Below are 22369 nucleotides of genomic sequence, written 5' to 3' on the forward strand. Positions count from 1 at the left end.
TTGGGGGTTGTTTTTTGTGTTTTCTGTCTGTTTGGGTCTTGGCCCTGTGATTTGGGCTCAGTGTCCCTGTCTGTTTATGCTTGCTCCCACATCTTGTGTCCCTCGGTTTTCAGTCATTTTGGCTATTTCACTGGGGTTCTGTCTGGGTGCTGTGCTTTGCTCTTTCTGGGGTGTATTTCCGCCGGCAAATGTGGTGGTTTGGGCTCCCCCGGGTTCGATTCCGGGTTCCTTTGGGTTCTTTGGTTTTGTTCCAGAGGTTTCTTCCTCTTGGGCCCCCTTTGGGGGTTCAGGAGGCTTTTAGTTACCTCGTATGTGACTCGGTTCTGCCTTCTGGGGTTCCGGGGTCTTCCTGGCTTGCAGGCTGATCTTTGTGGGTGTTGGCACATGTTGTGGCCGTATCATGTCCTGCAGTTCGTGGGCATTTTTGGTTGTCGTCCGGCCTCTGGTGGCATTGGGCGGCTCCTCCCCCTTTTGGGGAGTTCGGGGCTGGCAGGGTGGGCTTCTTCCCCTGCGCTTTGTCATGTCATCTTGGTGTGGGTGAGTTTGGACATGGTCGATCTGCCCCATTCTTCCGGGGTTCCCGCCTATTCAGATGCTGACATGGGACTTTGTGGATCTGCGGTTCTTCTGGACTTGTTCAGTCTGCGCCCTGGATTCTATGCTCCTCTTCGGATGACTGTTGTTTCCGGTCCGGCTTCTGTTGGGGCTGGGTGCCTGGATGGTGTTGTGGACCTCTGGGTCACTTCTTGGCACGTTCCTGTCCAGGGTTCCGGGACTGGCATAGATGGTGGTGGGGCTTCAGACTTGCCGCTTTTGTTGCCTTCCCTAGTTTGTTATTGGCACTTTGTGTATTTACGCATCTTTACCGGATCTTGGTGACCTGTCTGTGTCTGCTTGGGATTTGGTTTCTGGCCTACCTCAACAACTGGCTGGTGTGGGCTCCCAGTAGGTCTGCTTGTCTGCTTGCCAGGGGTGTGCTTCTTTCCAGCTCAACGGGTTCGGGTTCCTGGTGAACTGGAGGACATTCCATCTGGTTCCGTCCCGGGTTCGGACCTGGCTGGGTCTTGTTTGGGACTCTTGGACCACTTCTTTGTCTCTCCATCCAGAGGCATTGCTGCGACTGCGGTCCTGCCTTCGGCTGTTTCTGAGGGAGTCCCGGGTCACTCGGCGGTTGCTCGAGCAGTTGTGCGGGAGTCTGAACTTCGCTGTACCGGTCTACTCGCCAAGTCAGGTTTGTCTTTGGCGTCTGTTTTGGTTCCTTCGGGGACGCCCCTTCCGCCTCTCTCGCGATCGTTGGTTTCATTCTCTGGGAGCCTTTTGTCGGTGCTGTGTCGCCGGCTTCCTCTTCAAGGGTTTTAGGGTTTAGTGCCTTGGCGCCTCCCTGAGCCTTTGCTCGATGTGTTCACGAACGGGTTGTCTCTCAGTTGGGGCTTTGTGACCAGCGCTCACCAGGTCAGCTGGGGATGGTGGGGTCCGTCCTTCCATCAGGCTCACAGCACGGTTTGGGAGTACGTGGTGGTCTGGTTTGCGCTTCGGAGGGTTCGGGTCACTTGGGCTCTATCATCCAGCTCCATTTGGACTGTTCCCCGGTGTTTCATTGCCGAAACCATGGTGGTTCTCTTCAGTCCTTGCCTCTTGGGGGTTGGTCCTTCAAGTGGCTTGTCTGCTGGTTTCTTGGGGTTTGGCTCTCTATGTGGTTCATGTCCGGGGAGTATCCAATGTCCTGGCAGACGGCCTGTTTCGGTTCATTCCTCTGTTCACAGAATGGCCGGTCATCACCGACTCGTTTCGTTGTCCCTGCCGGACGTATAGACTCCCGGACATGGACATCTTCACGTTGGCGAGGTCTCGGTGTCTCCCATTCTATGTGGCGCCTTTCCCCGCCTGCGAGGCGTTTGCGGTGGATGCCTTTTGGCAGGACTGGTCGAGGTGGAGTTACCTGTACTCTTCATTCTGGTCCAGCTGTTGCTCCGGGTTCGAGCTCAGTTGGAGTCCTTTCCCAGGGAGAGTAGTCCTTGTGGCCCCTTGGTGGCCGGCGCAGCCTTTTTTTTCAGGCACTTCTTGCTCGGTGTCTGAACCCGGGGCGTTCTCGTGTGTCTGTCTCTTTCAGCAGGTCGGACTGGTCCGGTACGTGGCTGGTTTGGCCTTCTCTGCTCTTTGCGTTTGGTCTTTTTGACACGGGTGTATCACCATATCTCTGGTGATCAGGTGGCTTTGTTGATGATGTCCCACCTGTGAGCTTCGTCTCGGCGACTGTATGAAGTTTCCTGGCGTTTCTTTTTGCCAATTTCTTGCTCTTCGTAGGTTGTCTTCTCTTTCGGATCGGGTTGTCTTGTCCTTTCTTGGTTTTCCAGGATCGTCAATTGATGCTTGTTACTCTTGCCTCATGTCGTACTGCGCTGGCGGAGCCGCTCTAGCTTGTGTTCGGAGTGGACGTCACATCCGCCCTGTTCAGTACGCTTTCTCGTGCCTTGTTTCACCTCCGGCCTGCTCATGCGCCGCCTGAGCCGTCCTGGTCCTTGGTGCCAGATTCAGGGCAGGCGCAGCCTTTAGTTCCATCTTTTTCTGGTCGGAGTGGGGATCTTACTGTGCGCTGTTTAGGTTCTCGTAAGGTGCGTCGGCTCTTTCACGGTTTGTCCCACTGATTCGCGAGGGGCGGGGGGGGGGGGGGGGGTGCCTTGCTCTGTTTGCTTTCCCCTGGTCCCATGATTCGTGGGCTTTTCGGGTTGTTTCATGCGGCCTGTGGTGGTGTTGGATGGCTCCTCCTCTTTCCGGAGGTTCAGGGTTGGCAGGTCAGGCCTCTTCTCCTGCGCTCTGTCAAGTCGTCTCGGAGTGGGTTCACTTGGGCGTGGTCGAAACGACCTCTTCTCTCAGGTGGGTCTCCCGTCTGTTTCCAGTCCCGAAACGGGACTGCGCGAACGTTGGGTTTATTCCGGACTTGTCCCGTCTGAACCCGTGGGTTTATTGCCCCTCTTTTCGGATGACTACTCTCTCCCAGATCCGTCGTCTGTTGGCGCTTGGTGTCCCCGGACCTCAAGGACACATATTGGCACATCCCAATTCATCCGAGGTTCAGGGGTTGGCTCGGTTTTGTGATGAGGCATCAAGGTTACCACTTCTGTTGCTTTCCTTTTGGTTTGAATTTGGTGCCTCGTGTTTTTACACGCCTTACCTGGGTCATGGTGGCCATCTGCATGTTAGGTGTTCGAGTTTTGGCCTACCGCGATGACTGGCTGGGTTGGGCCCCAGCCGGTCTGCTCGCCAGGGATTTGGTTTTTTCCCAGCTAGCCGGGTTCGGGTTCCTGGTGAACTGGCGGAAGTCCCATCTGGTTCCCTCTCAGGTTCGGCCTTGGCTGGGTCTTGTGTGGGACGCTCGGACCACTTCCTTGTCTCTGCCTTCGGCGACTCTGCTTTGCTTGCGTTCCTACTTTCAGGGGCTCCCGGGTCACACAGGTTGCTCGAGGGTTTGTGCGGGAGCCTGAACTTTGCCATGATGGTCTACCCGCCGGGTTGGTTGTGGCTATGTCGGCTGTTCTGGTTCCTTCGGGGACGTCCCTTCCCCATCTCTCGCAACTCCTGGGGTTCGGCCTCCGTGGGCTTTGCGTCAGCTGCTGCATCGCTGGCTTCCTCTTTGTTTTTTGGGGGGTTTAGTGCCTTGGCGCGTACCTGAGCCCTCGCTCAATGTGTTCACGGACGTGTCGTCTCTCGGCTGGGGCTTTGTGACCAGTGCTCACCAGGCTGGCCAGGGGCGGTGGAGTCCGTCCTTCTGTCGGGCTCACAGCACGGTACGGGAGTTCACGGCAGTATGGATGTCGCTCCAGAGGGTTCACGTCGCTCGTGGATCGACGACCCGGCTCCATTCGGACTGCTTCCCTGTGGTTCATTGCCTGAACCGAGGGGGTTCGATGCGGTTCTTGGCTCTTTGGGGCTGGTCGCTTCGGGTTACTTGTCTGCCGAGTTCTCGGGGTTTGGCTCTCCTGGTGTTTCATGTTCGGGGGGTATCCAATGTCTTGGCAGACGGCTTGTGCTGGTTCATTCCCCTGTCCGCAGAATGGACGGTCAATGCTGGCTCCTTCCGTTGGCTCTGCCAGACATTTGGATCTCTGGAAGTGAATCTCTTCGCATCGGCGTCGGCGTTTCCCGGTATACGTGGCGCCCTTCCCTGATTGCGAGGTCGTCAGGGTCGATGCCTTTTGGCAGGGCTGAGGGAAGTAGGGTTACCTGTACCTCTTTCCCCCGGTTCAGCTGTTGCTCCAGATCCTGGCTCACTTGGAGACTTACCAGGGGAGAGTAGACCTTCTGCCTCCTTGGTGGCTGGCCCAGCCTTGGTTTCAGGTGCTGCTTGCTCAGTGTTCGAACCCGAGGGTCTTCCCGCGGCTCCGCCTCCTTCAGGAGATCGGTCCAGCTCGGTACAAGGCTGATTCGTTCTTCTCCTCGAGTCTTCGTGTCTGGAATTTTTTACTCGAATCATCACTTGTATGGGACGCAGGTGGCTTCATTGTTGGTCTCCCACGTGTGTGCTTCGTCTCGGTGGTAGCATGAAGTTTCCTAGCAGTCCTTCCGGTTTTCCTATCACTGCGTAGGTGTTCTTCAGTCTGGGTTGTTTTGTCCTATCTCTCGTGGTTGTTCCAGGACTGTCATCTTATGCTGAATACTGTCGGCTCTTATCGTGCGGAGCTGGTGGAGCAGCTCCAGCTTGCATTCGGTATTGATGTTACTTCTGCCCTGTTCCGCAAGCTGTCTCATGTGTTGTTTCACCTCCGGCCTGCTCATGCTCCTCCTGAGCCGTCCTGGTCTCTGGACCAGGTGCTCTCTCTTCTCTCTCCTCATTTTGTTGTGGCCCCTTCAGTTCAGGATTGTTTTTCTAAGGCTCTTTTTCCTGTTGGCATTAGCCTCTGGGGGTCGGGTCAGGAAGCTTCATGCTCTCCTCCAGCGCAAGGGCTTCTGCTCTTTCGGTCGTGGTGGTATGTTTGTTCGGTTGCAGCCGTCTCCTTCTTTTCTGGTAAAGAATGAGACTGCTTGCTTTCTGGAGGGGTCCTTGGGTTGTTGATGCTTGGTCAGGCCGGGGGTTCATCATGTGCTGTGTTCGGTTGTGGGTCTACTCCGTTATTTGCACTCCACAGCTTTGGTGGCCGGGGATGTGCTTTGGGTTGACCCAGTTTCCCTCCTTCCCTGTTCCCGGGCTCAGGTCTCTCAGGTTGTCTGCAGGGTTATTAAGTCTAGCTCGCCTGACTTAATACTTAAACTCCTTGACATTCTGGCATGGGGTTTTTGTAGGTCAAACAGGGTCCTGGCCGATCGCTGCCTCGTCAATGTCCCTGGACCTGGTAGAGCCTGCGTTGCATTGGGTCGGCGGTTGCAGCCAGTTGTCTCTGCTGGGGAGCCTCTGAGACCCGGAGGCTCCCTGGCATCCTCCCCCCCTCCCTCCGGTTGGAGGTGTTTTTTGCATATTTTGACATCTAGCCTAAGAACTGTGGGCTACGTTGCTGGCATGAGGGGTCTGGGGCTCCCCCTTCCCCCCTCCAGGGGAAGTGGGGGGGGGGGTTGCGCAGACAGCAGCACAGTGACGTGATGTCATGCTAGTTGCTAGTTTTCATTTAAGGAGTTCTATCCACTTGTTCAAATTTCGGTAGCAATTTTCACCAGCATAGGGGTTTGTTTTGAGATGCCTACCTTCCTGGATGACAGGCCCTATCAATGGCAGACAGACTGCTTCCAACCACACGGGGGTTTCTATAAACCATTGCTTCTCGTGCCTCTCTGAGGGGGCCAGGCTATGGCCGTGCTCCTCGATAGGCAGAACTCCATGCACTTTGACTGATGTCAGAAAGCTAAATAAGTACATATCAGCCTGGATAGCTCTGGAGAGCCTCCAGGTCGCCGTTGAATGTAATGAAAATGGCCTCTGGGCCTCCGTTGAATGTAATGAAAATGGCATTTCATTACATTCCACGCTGGTTTTTAACATTATATAAAGACTGCTGCAGCCATACTTTGAGTTTACAAAGAGCACACAATAACAATGACAGTGATGGATACATTTGTATATGGAAGCACTACTTAAAGCAGGGAGTATTTACTCCTTATCCTCCTGTTAAGTCTTAATACTGCAGTGCCATTGGTTACTTGTTCTAATTTTCTCACTCTTCGTATTTTCCTTCCTGTGACAATTGTCTTCAGTTTCTGACTTTATATAATTATTATGCTTCTATGTTTCTATGTTTGATGGAATCTGAACCTTCTACACCAGAAGGTTCAGATTCCATTTTTTGCTCTCAGAACTTGAGAGTTTCACTAGTTAACAACTACATAATCTATTGGTACAAAATCATGAGCTGTAGAACATAATGTATATTAAAGTTACTAAAGCACTCAATATTTTAATATATATTACAGTACAAATTATGTATGTGGTGAAAAGTATAATAGAATATATACAAAATAAGAATGATGTATGGTCCTTGTGCAGGGTTGGTGTGTCTAATGCAAGAGGTGCAGGAATGTGTTGAAGTAATGGTTCAACTCTTCAACCCAAGTGATCCGGCTGTGACAAGCCCCACCCACCTCATCACAGTTCTTAAAGCTGCTCTCAGACAAATGGCTATTGGTAAGATATTCAAAATGTTTCTTGTTAACTATCATCATCAGATTGTGTAATAATTTTGTTATTCTCCATTACTGTGTACAAATAATTTTCTGGGCAGGTGTTATCAGTAGCTTCCCAGTGCATTGGCTCTGGACCCACAGAGACCCACCATGCTGCCAGGCCTCTGGACCTGCTCATACCTACCAAACACCAGGACCATTGACTCTGGTCCCACAGAGACACCCACCATGCTGCCAGACCTCTGGACCTGCTCATACCTACCAAACACCAGGACCATTGACTGGTCCCACAGAGACACCCACCATGCTGCCAGACCTCTGGACCTGCTCATACCTACCAAGCACCAGGACCATTGACTCTGGTCCCACAGAGACACCCACCATGCTGCCAGACCTCTGGACCTGCTCATACCTACCAAACACCAGGACCATTGACTCTGGTCCCACAGAGACACCCACCATGCTGCCAGACCTCTGGACCTGCTCATACCTACCAAACACCAGGACCATTGACTCTGGTCCCACAGAGACACCCACCATGCTGCCAGACCTCTGGACCTGCTCATACCTACCAAACACCAGGACCATTGACTCTGGTCCCACAGAGACACCCACCATGCTGCCAGACCTCTGGACCTGCTCATACCTACCAAACACCAGGATCATTGACTGGTCCCACAGAGACACCCACCATGCTGCCAGACCTCTGGACCTGCTCATACCTACCAAACACCAGGGAAAGAATCTGGTGTGTTCATAGAGGTGTGAGAAGCATGGGGGGATCAGGGCTTAAACTGAAATGGAGTAAAATTGACCAGAAGTATTGTGCAGGTGAAGTGAAACTTATTGAAATATCTCAGTTAGAGAGAATAGAGTAAAAATATAGCAAATGGTATTTTTCCAACCATGAACAATCAATGTCAATGTCTATGAATGTCAATGTCCAAGTGCACCACCAGGTGCCAGCTCAGCTTACCTAGGGGTCCTGCTGTGTGCATCCCTGCATGCCTGGTACCACCCTGACAAATCTTCACCCCTGCAAGAAAATTGGTCTACTATTCTAGATGAAATAAGCTGGGTTAAGATTCCTTGGGATATTGTTCCACGAAGTATACCTTGAGTTGGTTTCGGGGCTTAGCATTCCCACGGCTCAGTCATTCCCCAGGCCTCCTATGGAGGCCATGTTTGATTCCTACTTATGCTTCATGATTGTTAATGCTATCGAACTTGCATGTTCTTAGCTGCTTAATTGGCCTTGACATAGTTTCACCAGCTTCAGTTCACATTTTCCATTTCCTCTACAGAGTTGTCCTCTCAGAGGGGGTGTTTGGGTGTCCTCAGTTCCTGTGTTTTGCCTCTCAAGTTGTTTTGGTGTCCAAGTAGTGTTTGGACTTTATCCTCATGCCAGATCTGTGGATGCAAGTTGATTAAGTTAAGTGTGTTCTAATTTAAAAAATTTAAATAATCTTCAAGAAGTGCCAGACTAACCGGGTTGTGGTGGATATGTGGGCCTGTGGGCCGCTCTAAGCAACAGACTGTTGGACCAAGCTCTCACGCTTGAGGAGTAGAAGAACTCTCAGAACCCCATCCAGGTACAATCTAGGTACATTATTGCTTAGCCATGCCTTGTGTATGGGTGATGCCTTGAACATTTTTTGGATTATTCATTTACGATACGCCATCTTTGTCTGTAATTTACAAAATTCAATGAGCTGAATTAAAAAGATGCAGATGCATCTGCCTGTGCGAGATGCATCTGCCTGTGCGAGATGCAAGGGAAGTCAGCTTTATTTCCCTTGCATCTGGCTCTTTTGTATTCCTGTATTGGACAGTTCCTGTTCTTGCCGGAAGAATTGTTAACCCCCTTGTTCATACCTTCTTTTCCCATGGGTAAACCCTTCCATCTTTTATTTGTTAGTTTTACTATTATGTTTCAGCAAAGCCAGTTTCCTCTGACACAGTGTTGGGAGTATGCACCGAGGGCATGCCCTTTTCTGGATGGCTTCGGTAGCTCCACATACCCACCCTTGTTTGCCCTTCTTTATTCTGGAAATGGGGTGCCTCTTGCAGGCAGTGGCTTGCTGGGACTTTAGATGACCAGAGCTACCATCTGGTGGTGCACTTGGTTACTGGCACAATGATTCTTACACCATCAGCAACCTATCGCTTACTTTGTTTCATTCTTTTCTCTCTTTAATCAAGATAGTTTTGCTTTGCCAGTAAATTTTGTGTAATTTTAGTCAATATTAGGTAAATCCACGATCCCCATGTGTCCCTTACCTCTATGAACAATCAGATTGTTCCTGGTGTTTGGTAGGTTTGCAACATGTCCAGAGGTATGGCAGCATTGTGGGTATCTGGTACTAGTGCCAATACCATGGGGAGCTACTGAGGCCGTCTATGAAAGGGTGTTTCATTATATTTAGTGCTTAATTTTGAATTAATTTAAGTTTCTGCTTAATTAGTAATGATGGCTAGGGCATATCAATATTTGTGTTGTATTTACAAAGACTAAATAGTAGTGTTTCAGGTGTGGTGAAAGTGGTTGAATTAAGTCAGGAGTTTGAGCAGTGTGGATGGAGACTGACCCAAGCAGAGCAGCACGAAGTTATGCGGTACACTAGGTCACAGTTGCCACCCCTGCTGGCCACGGTGGTGCGACTCTTGGCCAATGTACGAGCATCCCTCGCTGTTCTCAATCACCACACTCGCCAGCAACTAGCACAGCAACTTGTTCCAGAGGTACTCTCATATTGGGTAGCCCCTCACATCATTAACACTCAAATATTTCATTGGTATCATTTGCAAGGAACTTCACAGGTGGTTCTGCAGCTTGTTCATTCATGTTAGAAATACTGCCACTTCAAAAATTAGTAACTTAATAGTCTTCATTTGTAAATGAAGCTTAATAAGTTAATTTTATTTATTTTAGCTGTGTAGAGCACATGAGTAATCCTTAAAATATTTTGAATTTACCTGACAAATCAAAATGATAGACAACAAAACTGGAGCATTTAAAGTATAATACAATGGCAGTGTGTGTGTGTGTGTGTGCAGCCCTTCAGTAGCTCCTGGGAACTTCAAGGTGGTGGCTCCACTGGGTCACCCCTTAAATGTCACACACTCAAGAATTTCTTGGCCATGCTAGATTTTGAACCAGAATCTGGCCACCTCAAAGAATCAAGGGAAACAAATAACTTGAGAATTAAAGATGGACCCAGATCCAAAGTGACCTACTTGTGCAAAATTGTCACAAAACCTAGACTATTCTATGAGAAGGGAATAAGATAGGTAAACAATCCAACTAATAGTTGGAACAAGCAAACACCTGCTCCCATTTTCCCGGCTTCCATCGGGTCACTGCCGAGATCACCTAGGAGTCTAACCTCAAGCATGCGTCCCAAACCCACAGAGCAAAAGGGGGTAATAAGGAATGGGGAGCTACTGAGGTGCTACACAGGAAGTGGAATTTGATCACACTTGGTGCTCTATTTTTGTGCTGGGCTTGTCAATGGCTTCCCCAGAGTATACTCTCTGTGGTGCCTCAGGTAAGGAGAATGGCTCTTCTGTGGGGAGCCCTGTCAGCTCCTTCAAGCTATGCCACTTGATATAGTGCTATATTAGTTTGGGGTCATCAGTCTCAGAGCAACTTGCCCTCTTATGAAGAACATCTCATTTCGATCGTGTGCTGTTACACAAGGCCAAAAATTGTCGTACTTGAAAAAGGAAGCGGCTCGCAAAAGTGACGTACTGTTCCGTTTTTCTGTTTTGAGTCATCTGATAGATTAGAAGAGGACACTTTAATTTGACCTTTTCTTGACATTGGGAAACCTTAGGAGGATGGGCTGCACAGAGTTCTTAGCCAACCTGGGACCAAGAGCCAAAACCTGGCCCTCTCAGAGAAACACAGAGCAATGGCCTATGAACACTTTACATTTAAAGTATGTCATACTTGCCATTGACTTGGGTAAGGACCCAGAAACGTAGGTAAATCAAAACAGAACACTGTCTGGTTAAAATATGCAAGCTACGTCCTCAAAAGAGCAAAAGAACACCCCAGTAAAGAAAACAAACAAGCAACACATCATCTAACTATCCCCCCACTCATTAGTGCTACCCTCCCCCCTTCTGCAGGGGAGGGGGAGCTTGCCCAGGTGAGCCAGCAACCAGCCACTTCAGTTCTTGAACTGATGTGCTGCCAGTTGGACGTCATCTCTGGCCTTGGTTTCCTGTTCTGGATTTTTGCCATGTGGGGCTGTTCCTACACATGTGTTGTGCGTTGGCCAGGTGTATTCAGTGTACTAGGAGCGAATAGGGCTTCCTTCTCTAGATGCTCCATAAGTACAGTACTGTCTTTGCATTTCAGGGTTCTCTTCCCTGGGGCATTCGGGACTCACTCCACGTTAGAGGGCTTCCTTGCTTGGGGTTGTCCTTGCCCTTGGGGGTAGGCCAGGGGGCTTAGGCTGTCTGTCTTGCCCCAGGTCGGGTAGTGTTTGTTTTGGTGGTGGGACACACTACGGCTGGCGCAAGCCTGCCTTACTATGAATGTGGCGGCCAATGTTTCTCTCTGGCTGCTAGTTTGCTAGTTGTGTGATTTCGTTTTTTATTTTTCTTATTTTGCCGATTTCACCTGTTGTGGCAGAGGAGGTCTGTTTAATGAACAAATCCACAAGGGCCGTGATGAGGGTTCGAACCTATGCATAGGATGTTCCCAGATGTGCCTTAGTCAACTGTACCACAAAATGGTCAAAAGAATTACAACCTGGAGTGCTGCTGCTCTCATGAGGATCCTGAAGCTTCTTTGAAGCTTCGATATATCATGTTACTGTGATTTCTGTGTGTAGAGGTCTGTTTAACTCCCTATTAGGCTTCGCCTAGGTTTTGGTGGTGGTCCTCCTCTGTTGTCCCCGAGGTTTCATGACTGCTACTGGCAGTCAGCTTGCCTGCTACAGATAAGGTTTATTGGCTTAGGAGGCCCAGTGCCTGGACTTCCCATAGGGCTTATTCCCTCTACAAGCCCTGGAAAAATTCTGTGGGCTCGGTCGTACCATGGATACTTCATCTGAGCCTACTCTCTCCTTGTGCGATTTTGAAGGTTGCTCATTGTCTGCCTCGGGTAGATGATCATCAGTACTGCCTCCGACATAGTGCCTGTTGGGTTGGAGGCACCTATGACACAGTCTTGCAGGACTTGTTCCCTGCTTGTGCTCCAATTTACTAATCTCTTATCTGAAGATCTCAGGGATCAGGCAGTGGCTGTGTTGCATGATCGTTTCTCTTTACTGCAATGGGCCAGGTTGGTTGCCTGGTAGGAAGCTCTGGAGCTGCTCTGTTTGGGTTTTAGAGACTAGATTTGGGGGCGTTGATCGTCTCAGCCTTGGTTCCATCTGCGCTTCCTCTTTCTTCCTAGGTAGGAGGTAGGAGTGGTTTGCCTTCTTTCCCCCCCTCCCCCCTGCTTCCAGCTCTCAAACGTTTCCAAGTCCAAGCAGGGTTTAGCCCAGGATGAGGTTTGGGTGGCTTTGGGGGCTTCCCCCTTCCAATGCAAGTGCAGAGGTGGTTGAGCCCTCTCTTTCATGCTGAGGCTTCTAAGTTGACTCAGTAGACTCCCTTCTTTGAAGCTCTCTCTCTGGACTCCGCCTTTTCTTCAGATGTGGTGGGCATGGATGAGGGCTCTGCCCCCGGGACCTTTGTCGACGGTTCCCAGGGCTCAGGGGAAGTCCACACGGAGCTCTTGAGATTCGTTTTGATCCTCCTTGGGCCATTGTGCCTTCTGGGCAGGGGCTGCTTTTGCAAGGGAGGGAGTTTTCTTACCCCCCTTCCATTTATGAATTTGAATTGGATGGCAAGGGGTCCATTTCTGGGGGCCCTTGGGTTTCGGATTCATCCTTCCAGGGGATTTCTTCCTCTCAGATTTTCCCTGCAGAGGTTCGGAAGGCCCTTGGTGCTTGCCTCCTGTGGGACCTGGTTTACGCCTCTGTAATGGATCCGACTTTCTTTCGATTTTGGCTTCCTCTTCCCCTTATTGGGTGCATTATGAGGTTCTGGAGTCTTCCTGTATGGCAGACTGCCCATTCTTCTCTCTTGAGGCATGGCCTGGTTTTTGTCGTACCCGCACCCTTGAGTGGCAGGAGGTTACCTCGATTGCAGGTAGTCTTGGGGGGCTCGCTCGAGTTTCTCAATGAGGGCCTCTTCACTCCCTGCAATTTCTTATGTTGGTCTGGTGCAGTTACATGCTCAGGTTCCCATTCTTTTGGCTGTTTTGGCAGCTAACGACCTTCAGACTTGTGGTCATTTGGCTTCGGTCTTGCATTTCATTAGCCTTCTGGAGCTGTCTTCCGATTGGCTTTTGGAAGATGTGAGCGCAGGGTGAGGGGGACCCTCGGCTGGGGTCTTAGTCTGCTGCTTCAGTGTCATCTGTCCTACCAGAGCTGTTTGTGCCGATCCTCCAGGAGGTGGTTTCCAGGGAACCAAAATTCTTGGATAGGACTCATGCAGACTCATGCCTCTTCTCATGCCAGAGAAGAGGAAAGCAAAGCCAGAGGGAACACTCTGGTGACTGTCATGTGTGATACCAAGAAAGGCTTGCAAGACCTTTGAATTTTGTATAAATTGCAGGAACTGTTTTGAAAAGTTCCCTGCGATGCCTGTGTTAGACTGTTGCCCTGCCTGCTTATTGCCAATTATGTCCAGTGCACACAGTGGAGTAATAGTAATGTCTTATCACAGACATAAACACACAGGATAAAACACCCAAACTTGTATATTATGCAATTTTATGTAAAGATTTGAACTACACTTAAGTCTTTTGCACTCTTGTGAGCCATTATCAAGATCTGAAGTACTATGGTTTGGACAGGACTTGCATCTCTACAATCTAATATGACTAATAGTCATTGAGATACAAGTCCTTTCCAAACCATATTATCAGACTTTGATAATGCACTCAGAGTGAAAAAGATTTGGTGTAGTTAAACTCTATTCATAAATACACAAGTGTGTGTGTGTGTTTCGTCGTATTTTAGTCAGTGTTGACATTTGTTAGGCACTGTGTGATCAAATGTTCATTGCATGTTCCTTCCATTTTCATATACCCATTTATTGCAAAATTTGTTCATACAGTATTGTAATTTTTATAGTGTTATAAGACAGGCCATTTTTAATATTAAAGCAAAAGATTACAAATCTTCCATTAACCTCTAGAAATATGCATTGTTATTTCCCAGATTAGCTCCGTTCTTCAGACTGTCTGTGTGGATGTTGGATCTCTAAGAACAAGTTTAGAACATATAATCCAGGCATCGTCCACATCTTTAGAGTCTTCTCATTCACCTACACATCTACTAGCAAAGTCCCTCAGAAATGTAAGTAAAGTATACAGTTGCTCTCTCATATCTTTGAAACATTCTTCAGCATTTCCTTTTAACCTTGTTTATCCATCTTATCAGTTCAGAAAAATATCCAGGGAAGTGGGAGGGTAGAAGGAAAGAAACTGTTGAATTGGGAGGGAAAAAAAGGAAGAGAAAAGTAAAAGAGGAAAACAAAAAGTGTTGAATGTAATGAAACTCCATTTTCTGGGTGAGACCCGGAGGCTCCCTGGAGCTATACCAAGCTGATGTGTATATATTAGACCGTGGCGTCAGTCAATCGATGGAGTTCTAGCCTACCGGAGACCATGAGCCAGAACCTGAACCATTGCAGGCACGAGGAACAATGGCCCACAGACCCCCATGTAGTTGGAAGCAGTTTTATGTCTGCCATCTACCAGGTCAGGCACCCAGAAAGGTAGGAATCCCAAAACAAACTACTGCTGTTTAAAAATTGCAAGCAGAATGCCAAACAAGGGAAGCAGAACTACCCAATCAGAAAACAAGCAAACAAGCATGACTTTATCACAGCCGCCGCACTGCTGTCTGCACAGAAGGGAGGGGGAAGGGGACACCCCAGACACACACACACCCCCCCCCCTCCGTGCCGGCTACCCAACCCCCCAACGCGAAAAAACACCAACCGGAGGGAAGAAGGAATGCCGGGGAGCCTCCGGGTCTCGTCTAGAAAATGGGGTCTCAGTTAAATTAAATGCTGATTTACTGTGGAGAGCCCCTTCGACTCTCCGGAGCTACCTAACCAAAGATAAAGGAAAAGCGGGACTTACCTGGGAAGGTGGCTGCCACTCGCTCCTCAACTCGAAGTCGAGACAACTGGCTGCAACCTACGACCCATGGCTACACACCCCCGAGAAGGACCAGGAACATTAACGAGGTACTGTGCAGCCAGGACCCTGTTCGACCTCCAAAAACCCCATGCCCGAATGTCGGCCCAGGACATATTACCAAAAACAGCAGCCAAATCCACAAAGTTACGAACATCATGGGCACTGGGGAATAGTTCGCAGGCTACCTAGGACCGAAAAATCCTGTGGTTGACCTGGAAGACCTGTGCCCTGGAATACAGAAGAAGGGGAAACCAGGTCAACCCAAAGTGCGTCCCCTGCAATGGAGGCTGGTGCGCAAGTAATGGTGAAGAGCTGCTACCAGACACAAAACATGATTTACTCCCGGCCGAACCAACCAAGCATCAACAACCCAAGGACCCCTCCGGAAAGCAGCAGTCTCATTCTTCGCCAGAAAAGGAGGAGACGGCTGCATACAAACAAACTGACCACCAGGACCGAAAAAGCAGAAACCCCTGCACTGGAGGAGAGCATGAAGCTCCCCTACCCAACTTCCAATGCCAACAAGAAAAGGACCTTAGAAAACAGTCCTGAACCAAACAGGCCACAACAAACCGAGGAAAAGAAAGAAAACACACTCTTTGGTCGTCATTCAAACCCGAGCAACAGGTTGGATGACGACCAGGATGACTCAGGTGGTGCATGAGAAGGCTGGAGGCGAAACAACGCCCGAGAAAGCTTGCGGAATGGAGCAGAAGTCACATCCACCCCAAACGCAAGCTGAAGCGGCTCCTCCAACACCACACAATACGAGGTGACGTTATTCGGCATAATATGACAGTCCTGAAACAACCAAAAGAGAAAAAGGACAAAACAACACGATCACAAATTGAAGACAGCGTATGAAGAGATAAAAAGTGCCAAAAGGACCACCAGGAAACTTCATACTGCCACCGAGACGAACCCCGCGGGTGGTGATAAACCCCCCGTCAAAATGACCAGTCGCGAAGATCGGAGGAGAAGATTGAACCAGCTACATATCGGACCGGACCGATCTAATGAAAGAGGCAGAGACCCTCGGGTTTGGACACCGAGCAAGCAGCATCTGAAACCAAGGCTGGGCCGGCCACCATGGGGCCAAGAGGACTACACTTCCCTAGTAGGTCTTCAAGTGAGCCAGGACCCGGAGCAACAATTGATCCGAGGGAAAGAAGTACAGGTAACCCCACCTCGACCAGTACAGCTGAAAGGCATCGACCCCAACTACCGATGGGGGGGGGGGGGGCTGCGAGGACAATCGACGCGATGGCATTAGTGACGTTTGCTTGTTTTAGTTTGGAAGTTCTGCCTCCCAGTTTGGCTTTTAGGTAGCAATTTTTACCATGTGGGGTTTGTTTTGTTACGCCTACCTTTCTGGGTGTCAACCACAGTCGATAGCAGACATGGAATGCTTTTAAACACATGGGGGTTTCCATAGGCCATTGCTTCCCTAGCCTCTCTGAGGAGGGCCAGGTTCTATCTTATGGTCCCCGGTAGTCAAAAGAACTCCAATCGATTGATGCCACGGTCTAATGCATACATATCAGCCCGGTAAGCTCGGGGGAAACCTCAGGGCCCACCTAGAAAATGCTGTTTCATTACATTTAACACTGATTTTATGGGAAGCAAGTGACTGCCCCTCACCCAACACCTTAGAGCTTCCATTTTTGATAGCATGAGGTGGACCTGGTGAGCTACCCAGTGGCCCTTGTTCTCATGCCAACTTCCTGTGTGTTTGTTCTTTTCTTATGGTTCTCCTCACTTGGTTGTCTTGGAGCTGCTTCGTCTGTTTTGGGTTGGCTTTCTTCCAGATAACCATTTTTTCTGTGAGTCAGGGTCTAGCTGCTTGAATCTAGGGCTGCTCTCAGCTTGTATCCCCATTTGCCACCATTCTGTAGCTTTTTTATTATTATTATTATTATTATTATTATGTAGCCTTAAATTAAGATGCTCATTTGCTCCTGCCCTTCTCTGCCTACTTTCCTTGTGCTTTATAGGATATTTTTGTCTGGAAGAATGTCAGTAGAATAGAATGGTCAGAGTCGAGGAACCCTGTTTATGTGTATGTGCTTCCACCTAGGTGGCATTCTGGTGTAGCAAATGATCAGGCCAACTAGGAGTTAGATAAAGTGCTTAATGGGCCTGGTGATCCATCCAGTTGCCCTTGTGCTCCTACTCTGAAGGTCCCTTACTACGTCAGGTAGGGTTTTGAAAGTCTAGATTTTATGTAAGATGACCCATGATGAGTATTCATACTGCAGGGACACTCGGTAAGAGCCTTTCTATACCCATGCAGAATGTTGACCTTCCCTGAATGTGCATCTTGACTCCTGGCCCCTGGACAGCATGAAGCATTTATGCAGCCTCTTGTGAAATCTGTGTATCTCAATCGTGGCTGCTTTCTTTTCATTTATTAAACAGTTGATGAGCTCTGAAGCACTATGTAGTTTATAACAATAACCTTGGGTTGTGTAATTTTGAAGCTCATAAACTGTTTACATGTAATTAAACCTGCTGGCATGATTAAGGAAAGATGTGCAGGTTTTATCAGTAGAGTAGTTGCACAAATGTTTCATAAATCCTGGATCCAGAGGACCAGCAAGCTCTTGCTTAAGGGGAGAGACCGGGGTTCCTAAGCTGTTCAGGAAGGAGCATTTTGTATACTGTACTGTACAGTATACTGTACAGTACAGTATACTGTACTGTACAGTATACTCGGAGCCAGATTGTTTCTTCAAGTAGGGGAGAGGAGAATGCATTTTTCTCCATTCTTCATGTTTCTCTGAATAATTTATGTAAGTTTTTAACTTGATCTGTTTTCTTTTACAGGACTTACACCTTCGTGAGCTACAAAAACTACGCATCTTGCAGGAAAATTTAACTTCGTTCTTAAATTCTCTTGTTCATAAAAGAGAACAGTTTGAAGAGATAGGTGGAGGAGCAAGGGCACGGGGGGTGGCAAGAATTATTGAACACTTTACTGAGGAACTACCTGTCCTAACACTGCGACTTGAAGAGGCTGCAGCAGACTTGGAGGATATTGTAGAATGGTCCGAGTTTAAGTTTGTGTTCAAAGGAGCCACCTCAAAAGTGGTAAGTTCATATACTTTCCTGTACACTTTCTTTAATGGCTGGTACAGGGGGTACCTCGGTTTAAGAATTTAATCCATTACTGGAGACGGTTTTGTAACCTGAAAATTCATAAACCGAAGTGAATTTCCCCATAAGAAATATTGGGAAATGAATTACAGTAATCCGTTCCTGACTCCCCAAAAACTTCACTTCAAAGTAAATTTTATACCTAATTCACCCAAATCTTCACTATGAAAGTATGTTCAAGTTATTACTTACCCTTGCTGATGACTCCTGTTGGTGTATGGAAGATGGTGAGGAGGGGGAGGAGAAGTGGTGTTACTGTTTGGAAGGGGAGTCCCCTTCCATTATAACAGCAGGCTGTGAAGATTTCTCTGGAGTGCACTCTGGCACATTTTGCCTGCATATCCTTGTTGTGATTCACTGCTTGATTTTCTCACTTTTCTCACAAGGAAACGTTCCATTGAAGACTGTTTTTTCCTTTCTGTAGTGAGGCATCACATTGTCATTAAAAAGATCAATGCTACGGCTTACTACAGCTTTATCTGGGTGATTCTTTTCAGCAAAACTTTGCAGTCTTTCCCATACTGCACATATTTTCTTAATTAATGAGGAAGGTACATTCTCTACTTGCCTCTTCTTCCTCCCCTGAAGATTTGTTGTACTGCCTAGCTAGTTCAACAACACGAGTACCATTTTCATGCTTACGAATGATCTCTTGTTTTTCCTCTATGGTCATTCTCACATGGGATTTGTTGCCTTGAACCTTACCACTGGCTTTCTTGGGACCCATGGCAAGATATATAATAACCACTTTTATGCTCAAATGGCCAAAGCTCCGATGAAAACTGTAAATTCTTGTGAAGAATTCAGGCGGGATAGTCACTGGTAAACTGAGGCGCAATCGCCGTGCCACCACACGCTAGGTCAGCCGTACGCGTATCAACACACTCGTATCCCGATTCAAATTTTCCAAACAAATCGGGCTCGTAACCCGAAAAGTTCGTAAACAGGGACATTCGTAACCCGAGGTACCACTGTACTATTTGGATAAGAACTAATTATATTATTCTACTTGCTATTCATTAGTTTGTTTCTTATGTGAACAGAGCTTAGAAGTGTTGCCACAGTCTGACCTGCAAGTACTAATTCAGTAATTCAGCATCGACGGGTGCAGCATCGCTTGTCGATGAAGATTTTTCACGAACCGTTGAAATCATGAATTTATCTATTTTTGTCTGAATCTGATTTTCTCTGGCTAACGTTCTGAGACATTGCTTTAAGGCTGTAAGGTGTACATAAAAATTTCCAATAACCTCATGTTTACTTTTTATTGAATATTCAATGAGTTCCTCAACTTGTTCCAATCTTTTCTGATATCCGACACCTCTAGGCAGAGCCTCACCAACATCATCAGTCATCATCAGAGTCATCAGAGTCATCAGAGTCATTTCCGAGAACACTTTGCGCAATCTGTTCTTCAGTTAACAATTCATAACCAGGATCGTAATCATTTTCTAACCATTCATTGATATCATTCACTTGTACACCCTGACCAGCTTGGAGCAACATTGTTCGGATCGTTTCTTCAAACCCTTCAAAATCATTGGCTTCATTTTCAAAACCTTCGAATTCACTATCAGATACTGCTGCTTCACATCTAGGCCTCTCTGTTAACAGTTTCTTCCATGAATTTGTTAGTGTGGTTTCTTTCACTTTATTCCAAAGCCTAGCCCAGTGGAATATTGCTTCCCTGATTGTGTACTTTTTTAGATTTTCTAGTGTTCTTTGAGCCCTTGTATCCTTTCCTGTCGATTCATCTTCCTCGCTAGGTAAAACAACTAAAACATCTTCAAGCATTGCTGTTTGGTACATACGTTTAGCAGCAAGGATAACACCTTGGTCCATGGGCTGGATCAAGGATGTTGTGTTTGGTGGAAGTGCCATGCATTTTATTCTGCCATCCCTTGAAATTAACTTGCTAATGGGATGAGCAGGGGCATTATCTAGCAGCAACAATGCCTTAACCTCACTGGCCTTTATTCCACATTTGTTGATCTGGAATTCTCCGACTTCTTTGCAAAAGTGGTTTTCAAACCAGTCCGTAAATATTATTTGATTAAACCATGATTTCTTAGAATTGTAATATATTACAGGTAATGCCTGCATTATATTTTTTAAGGCTCGAGGATTTTTAGACTTGCCTACCATGGCACATTTTGTCCTGTGAGAGGCATCAGCATTAGCACAGAGCAAGACTGAGAGCCGTTCCTTGCTTATCTTTCGTCCAGGAATATTTTCCTGCATCCTACTGGTTAAGGATGTACTTGGTACAGCTCGCCACATAAACCCAGTCTCGTCAGCATTATATACTTGATATTTGCTTAAATTATTACTGACAATGTACTCGTTTAATTTAGCCTTGAATGAATCAACATTAGTGGGATCAGCACTTGACGCCTCACCAGAAATTTTTTTGGTGTTTGAAATGTTATGCCGAGCCTTAAATCTTCCAACCCACCCATCACTTGCATTGAAATCTTTTATACCTAATTGAATGGCAAGTTTACTTGCTGCAACTTTAAGCTCTTCAAATCTTATTGCCATGCCAATTGTGCGGTGCTGAATAAACCACTTATACACTGCAGCATCCAATTGTGGATACTGACCAGACTTTACTGTTTTTCTCGAACATGCAGCACCAGAAGTAGCACACTGTTGTGCTCACATATTTTAATAGAGTATCCTTCTGTTTCTTGATGTCACTTACTGTACTTTTCCCGATGTTAAACTCTGCTGCTGCTCGTGCATGAGAATATCCTTTATCAAGTTTCTTAATTAACTCCAGCTTCTGTGCAACTGTCAGGCGCTTCCTTTGGGTAACTTTTGGCATTTTGTAAATTAAAAAGATCACAATTACAGTACAGTAATATCCTTCACAATTGAAGCTAGCCGCGCGAGTTCACGGTAAACAATGGGAACACATGGCCCGGCGGAGTACATACTAGGTCCGTGGGAAAAAAAATACCTAGTGCCTATACATACTATAAAAGGTATTTAATAAGAAAACAAAGACTTTTGCTTAATAAAATCTGTTTCAAAATATTTTATTAATAATAATTTACAATTTTCTTCATTAAAGTGAATCATTTTAAAAGAAAATTAAGATGTAATATATGACTGGACGATCCAGGTCGGTGGCGGCCTGGTCGCCATGTGAGGGGACGCTGATGCCACAACAAACCCAATATCGACCGTCGGTAATATCGACCGCAGACCGGTATAGCAGGCTCCAGATACCGGGCTCCCAAACCGGTCGTTAATACCGGCAGATCGTTATAAAAGAGGCCATTAAATTGAGTGGATACTGTACAATGGCACCTCTCAAACATTCTGTATTGCCCGCTGTACCCCAAGGTGTCCTATTAAAGACGAAATGTAATGTTTGCATAAGGTTGTTCTGAAGTGCAACCTTTTAGCAGATTGAGGAACTACTATCTGAAATTATTAACATTTTATTTGACTTTGTATTATGGTCTTGCCTGTCATGTCTGTTATTTAACCCTTCCTTTGCAGCATTTGTTTGGGTGCCACCTTCCATGTGCGGCCATTATTGACAGTTCAATTAATAATTAAAGCTTATTAAATTAAAAAATTTCCTACGGAATATTAAAGGTGGTTATATATTTCAGGGAAGTATTGTGGAACGTCTGGTGGAGCACCGGGGAGTGGTGGAGTCATTGGTGGCAGAGCTAGTGGAACGTGTGGGACACCCAGCTTTCACCACTTCCCTGCAACACCTTGGACTCCTCGCACCACTACAGGACTCCTCGTCGGGCGAGTCATCATCTTCTCCAGAGGACCCGAAAACCCAAGGTAAGGACTAGGATTTTGTATCTACAGGTACATTCCTTGTTTCCTACAGTATTTTGTGGGGAAAGCCCCATCAGTGCCCTGGTGCTGTCGAATTGATGTTAGCTATATTAGTCTGGGGCTTCAGTCACATGAAGTTCTATGCTTATCGGGAAACCACTAGCCAGAACCTGGTTCTCTCAGAGGTACGAAAGGAGCAATGGCCTATGAAAACGCCACTCTTTTTGAGTATATTCATGTCTGCCATCGACCGGGGTTAGGCACCCCAAAACAGACTCCAACTGGTAGAAAATTGCAACCCAAGACCGAACAGAGCCCAAGAACTCCCCCCAAGAAAAACAAGGTAAAGAGCAAATCGTCATCAACCCGACACGCAACTCCTTATCCCCCTCCCCCTTTCCCCACCGAGCTAACTGCTAGAGCATCAGTTTGGGACCGCCAGCCCCGTTTTGGTTTTAGGGACCCAGACTTGGGGGCAATGGTCACTTTGACCTTGGTTCAGTTCTTACCCCCTGAGTCCTTCCCTTCTTGGTGTAGTTCTCCCTGCTGCCGGCTCCCAAACGTCTGAGGGTTTCAGAGTCGAGGCAG

General features: G+C 47.5%; 1 protein-coding gene across 1 annotated transcript in view; it reads left to right on the top strand.

The window, feature by feature from the left end:
* The window catches only part of LOC123771088 (uncharacterized), a 108562-nt gene that overhangs the window by 17691 nt on the left and 68502 nt on the right, over positions 1-22369 (top strand). Inside the window, 5 exon segments of the mRNA XM_069309566.1 lie at positions 6470-6607; positions 9137-9348; positions 13830-13967; positions 17645-17908; positions 21601-21784. Coding sequence (XP_069165667.1) covers positions 6470-6607; positions 9137-9348; positions 13830-13967; positions 17645-17908; positions 21601-21784 — 936 coding nt within the window.

The sequence above is a fragment of the Procambarus clarkii genome, chromosome 65 (assembly GCF_040958095.1).
Source record: "Procambarus clarkii isolate CNS0578487 chromosome 65, FALCON_Pclarkii_2.0, whole genome shotgun sequence".
NCBI classification, from domain to species: Eukaryota; Metazoa; Arthropoda; class Malacostraca; order Decapoda; family Cambaridae; genus Procambarus; species Procambarus clarkii.